A 6,000-nucleotide genomic window follows, 5' to 3' on the forward strand; every position below is an offset into this window, starting at 1 on the left:
CTTATAAATATCTTAGTAGCAAAATTTAAAAAGGGGGTAATTATTTTATTTGATTTAAACTTAACCTCATTTACGATAATTTAAATCTAATTGGAGAACATGTTTAGTTAATGTTCTGTAAAGTAACTGCTATTTAAGCGTTATTCATTTATCTAGTCTATCTATCTATTAGTAAACAATAATATTAAGGGCATATGAGCACCACTGGTATTTTTCTTACGTTACTCAAAATATTTGTATAACAAAAATTCTCGTTTTCATATTGAACTTATACAAATATGACCTCTTGTTGAATTCAACGTAACATAAACTCTAATGTAAATCGTTGTGTATTTGTCAATATATAATTACTGTTCAAAGACTGTCATTTACTCTGCAATAATATGAGGCGCTTATGACGACGACCCAAATTGTATTTTAAGATTAAATTGTTCATTGTTCATTTTAAAAACACAATGACACAGTACTTTTAATAAAAAAATACGTAGAGGCAAATGGCAATGCGAACGAATAAAAAGGCCACAATAAAGTGGTTTGTAAAAGGTCTTGGCCTCAGACAGCACATGTATCTTCGGTCATGTTTATTTCATAGAAACTTTAGCGATCACCTATTAGTGTTTAGCCCATTTTATTGCTTTTTTGGTTATTTGGCTTGGTTTGAGGCATTCAACAACAAAACTCGGTTGGTCTTTTCGATATAATCATAACATAATATTCCACTTTAGACACTCATTAGCAGAGTTGTTTACGTTTTGTATGTGATATATAACTTTTTACTAAAAACATATTTAAAGGATATAAATGTCACAATATTTTGATAGCTGGATGTTCGAGTAATGTTCGTTGTATTTCTCTATACACAGATATGCCGACGTGTGTAGTCTAGTCAATTCTTGAAGGTCAATCTAAGAAAACGAAACGTAACAACTTTTTGAAAACAATTTTCAAAACTGAAAGTTAAAGGCGAATAGAAACTTTGAATAAGTTCCATTCGGCTCTTGTGAAGTGATCAATTTTTAAATTAATCATAAAATGTCCGACCTTTAATGAAAATAACTTTCCCTTTTTAAACTTTAGGATTATTAGTAATTATTTTATATTAGCTTTAGATAACTTGAACATGCTTTGGAGTACTTGGCATGTTATTATTATTAATATATCTAGTTTAGAAGAAAACATCTGAGCCATATATTTAAACAGAAGCGAGAAACTTCTAAAATTAATAGAATTATCGCCAAACTTCGTTCGCTGGGCGCTTATTTAATTATATCCGAGAATCCTATTTAATTTGTTACAGGTTTTTTTGTTTTAGGTTTTACTTTAATATTATTGTTGTTAAAAAATAGGTGATATAAGTGTGTATTGCGCGTAATAAACAAAAACAACTTTTTATAAATCTTAAATAATGACCCGGTATTTTGGCGCTTAAAAAACATAATCAATATATGAATCTGTTTAGAATTGTCCTAGGCTTCTTTGTTTAGTTGAAAACATTGAAAAAAATCAATTTTCATTTTTCAATTCAAATCCATACTAATATGTAATACACAAAATTGGAAAATTATATTATATATATTATTATATTATTGTAGTAATATAAAAAAACTCACCATAGCATCTTCTTTGCGGAGTGCGTCATGCACGCGCCAAATCTGTCCCGGGCCAGCGTTGCACACTTCCTCTTGCACTTCGAACCTCTGCATTATCGGGTTGTATTCCAGTGGTTGGGAGTTTAATTTTTCCATGTTGGTGCCAAGTAGGGTATTTTTCATCTTAGTAAAAATTGCAGCGGCATGGGGAATAGAATTTGCTAGAACCGCAAATGGTCCCGACGCTTTCGGTATTTCTGTTGTGTTTTCAATCGGGGTGTCATTAACTTCTACTTGAGGCAGTGGTTGAAATATTGGAAACTCTTTATTTTGAGACAACGTGGACACAAGTTGTGAATATGATGACATAAGCGGTTGCGGACCATTTGTAGCTATGTTCTGGGCCCCTTTACCTTTTGAAGTGGTTGATGCACTCTTTGAAGGCCCTACTACTTTGGCTGGTGGGCTTGGCTTAGGCTTTGGTGCTTCTACAGCTTTATTTGAAGGACCAGCAGCCTTATGAGAAGTCCCCTTTGTTTTTTCTGATGAACCAGCAACATTGATCGATACTGAAGCCGTGGATTGAGTTATACTTCTATTGGATGGACCAGCAGCGTTTTGAGAAGTGTCCTTTGTTTTTTCCGAGGAACCAGCAACATTGAACGATACTGAAGCCGTGGATTGAGTTGTACTTTTATTGGAGACGTCATTCTTTTGTCCCTGATATTTTTTGGGTATGGCACCCTTTGAAGTACTTGGATTATTTTGAGTACTTTGAGCAGAATCAGTAATACATTGTGATGAATTATCATTATTTTGTGAAGGCCCTGGTGTATGACAATCCGGGGTTAAAGTCTGTGTTTGGTTCTGTGACGTTTCTGTAACCCCGTGTGAAGGGCCAACATTTTTCATGGGAACATCAGTTGACTTTAAATTACTTTTCGTTGAACTTGCTTGGCATTGACCTGAGACTTGAGCAGAGACTGTCTGACTTTGAGTAACTCCTGATACTTGGCCAGTATTAGTAGGGCATTGTAATTGACCTTGAGTAGGAACTGATACACTAAGCGATTTATGTCCTTGGTAGTTTGATTGTCCACGGTTGGGGCCGGTTATACTTTGTGATGAGCTTGCGCGATATTTCTGCTCAAGAGTTGGAGCTGGAACACGCTGTGGATTTAAGTAATGTTGGAACTGGCTTTGATCATATCCTGCTCCGCTCTGAATCAAAGAACCGCGATACTTTACTTCGCCTACAGCAGTTTGAGCTGAATTTGCATGGTATTGAGATATTCCTTGAGTTGGACTGGAAGCTGATTGAGTTGAACTTCCATGATATTGTGATGGGCCTGGAGATGGGCCAGAAACAGATTGTGTTGAATTTCTGTGATATTGTGATGGGCCTGGAGTTGGCCCAGCAATAGATTGTGTTGAACTTCCATGATATTGTGATGAGCCTGCAGTTGGACCAGTAACAGATTGTGTTGAACTTCTATGATTTTGTAATGGACCTGGATTTATCCCAGAAGTCGATTGTATTGAACTTCCATGATATTGGGATGGTCCTGTAGTTGGCCCAGCAATAGATTGTGTTGAACTTCCATGATATTGTGATGGGCCTGGAGTTGGTCCAGATATAGATTGTATTGAACCTCTATGATATAATGAGGTGCCTGGTGTTGGCCCCGCGATAGATTGTTTTGAACTTCCATGATAATGTGATGGACCTGGAGTTGGCCCAGTGATAGCTTGTGTCGAATTAGCATGATGATAGGGCGAAATGCCATGAGATGGACCAGAAACATTTTGTGAAGAATTACCGTAATATTGTGAGGCCCCCACAATACACTGTGAGGCAGCCAAATAGTTTTGTATTGGAGCTTGAGAAACAACGCAGTGTATTGGACTTGAATAATTTTGTGATTGATTTTGGGTATGCCCAGGAATACACTGTGATGAAGTTGCAAAATTACGAGGTTGAACTTGCAAAGGTCCAGAAAATTGAGATGTACTAGGTTGTTGCCACGTCTCTCTCTGAGGTGGTTCAAGATTTTGTCCCTGGTTTAAGCGATATTCTTGAGATGGACGACGTTGATCACTTTGAGGAATTTTAAGAGGCGTATTTTGTGTAATTATATTTTCTCTTATAGTTGCACCTCTTTGTGGAGTATTTGGTAGAGATATGTTATGGTCTCTTTGTGGTTGATATTTCTGAGAGATTTGTGACATTCGTCTCTCCATGTCTTGGTATTGTATTTGTGAAGCTCTTTGGGGACCTCTTGGAGTTTCAATTATAGATTGTCGCCTTGCAGTTCTTTGCTCAAGCTGAGTAGCAGAAGGTTGTCTTTTGGATATTTTTTCAAATAAAACTTGGTTACTTGTTGCGAGCTGCCTTTCTGACGATGTTTGATATTCTGGTAGCGAGGGAGATATATAGAAGTTTGGATGTGGTAGCAGTCGAGGCTCTTTTTGTTTAGGCTGTAGTGGTCTTTGTTCACCCTGGAATGTTGGTATAATACGTCCCTCAGGTGTTCTTATTTCGTCCCAGTCGGATGTTCTTCTAAACAGTTCAGGATTTTGTTGCTGCCGTTGTAAGGGCTGTTTTTGCGTTTGATGAGATACTTCTTGCTTTTTTAAATACTGTGGTTGTTGCAATTGTATTTCTGTCGTGGTCTGGTTTGGTTGACGTGGTTCTTGTGGCTGTGTTTGTTTTTGATCAGAACTGTCTGTTTGACTGTTTGATGGTTGATCTTGAAATGTATTTTGTGGATTATCCTCTGGTAATTGAGGTTGCTGTTGTGGCCGTTGCGGTTGTTGTGACTGAGATTGCACTAAATTTTGCTGCAGTATATCACCTGGTGAATTGACATTAGAAGAAATCTGTGTTAGATGTTGCCGTCGATATTGCAAGGTTAGAGAAGGTTCAGGTTTTGTGTTGTTATTTTGAGCTTCATCCGAGTCTAAAATGAATTCAACAGAATCTTCCTTTATCAGATGGTATTTTTTTGATGCTTTCCCGTCCTTGTTTTGTCGTTTAGCTGTAACAAAAAAAAAACATTTTTCATAAGATTTATGACACCAATAAGCATTTTAGAAAAGCAAAACTTATTTTTTCCAATATTAAAAAGAGAATGTTGGAGGGTGTTATGAAAAAACATAGTTGCCAAAGTATCAACTCATTATTAAAATATTATAATAAAATAGTTTATTAAACTATGACTGTGAGGATTGTTCATAACATGTGTGAGTCATAAATGTCAAAGTAATTTTTATGGACTATTTCACTAATTTCTTAACAAAACTAGTCTCGTCATCACGTCATATATTTAGATATTACATAATATTAGTCCATCGCCATATCAGTATTGAAAATCTTTGTTTTCAAAAATTGTTAGCTGTATATGGAGTAATTTAGACGAGTGTAATATGATATAAAAATAGCGTTATTGCAAAAGATGCATCTACTCGCGTTATTTTACTTGAATATCGTAGAGCTTGTTCTACAAATAAACGCTTTCACCTTAGTCAACTTCAAACATTTGAAGTTTGTATTTTTCGAAAAATATTCACGTTCAAGTTCAAATACACGAGGGACGTCACACCCACGCTAATTTTTGTAATAACTGTAAGCCGATTATTGCGAAAGATAAATAAATTTAGCCGATCGAACGTGCACAAAACGGTACATATTTCCTATACTAGAATATAGCAACAAAAGAACTCCTCAAAGTTAAGCTCTCCTCAAAATTAATACTGACCTGAATTTTTCAAAACAGAATTAAAGCCAAAATACGTTTGTGCTATAAAAATAATTTACGGGACTAAATTACGCAGTTACATACATATCTCTGCAAAGAGAGAGGAGACTGACAAATCATTTTACATAAAGTTCTATGTTGTACAAGTATACAGCATTGGTAGTGGGATTTAAAAATTTTAGCTTTCCATAGTTTAAGTAGTTACATTGTTAATAAGATAAGTAAAATATAACTACATATAATTGATACATATATATAAATAAATACGTGACATTACACTCTATAGAAAAATAGCAATTTAACGAAGAAAATCGTCTTTCAACAAACGACTAAAAAGAAGGTCGCTAGAATTTTTATCTCCTACATATTGCATGTTGTTACAAATTCAAATTCAAAGTCATTTATACATGTTGGTAACATAATGTACACTTATGAACGTCAAAAAAAGAAATTTAATGTATTAAAATGCTGAAAAAGAGAAAAACTGGCAATAAAATTGATTCAAATCAAATTGATTCCAATGATGAATCAAAATTGATTCAAATAGTTTGTTAGAATTTGTCGTTTGTTTTTGCATTTACAATGTATAAGTACGAATAACTTAATTAATTTGTTCTATAAAAATATCTGTCAGCATTTAACATTAATTATTT

At 34.8% G+C, this 6,000-nt stretch overlaps 1 protein-coding gene across 1 annotated transcript in view; it reads right to left on the minus strand.

Annotated features, from left to right (window-relative positions):
- LOC110997579 (SCY1-like protein 2) overlaps positions 1–1,745 on the minus strand; it is a 71,895-nt gene extending 70,150 nt beyond the window's left edge. Inside the window, exon 1 of the mRNA XM_022265815.2 lies at positions 1,611–1,745. Coding sequence (XP_022121507.2) covers positions 1,611–1,745 — 135 coding nt within the window. The remainder of the gene's footprint in view (positions 1–1,610) is intronic.
- Between the last annotated feature and the right edge of the window lie 4,255 nt (positions 1,746–6,000).

The sequence above is a fragment of the Pieris rapae genome, chromosome Z, assembly GCF_905147795.1.
Source record: "Pieris rapae chromosome Z, ilPieRapa1.1, whole genome shotgun sequence".
Taxonomy (NCBI): domain Eukaryota; kingdom Metazoa; phylum Arthropoda; class Insecta; order Lepidoptera; family Pieridae; genus Pieris; species Pieris rapae.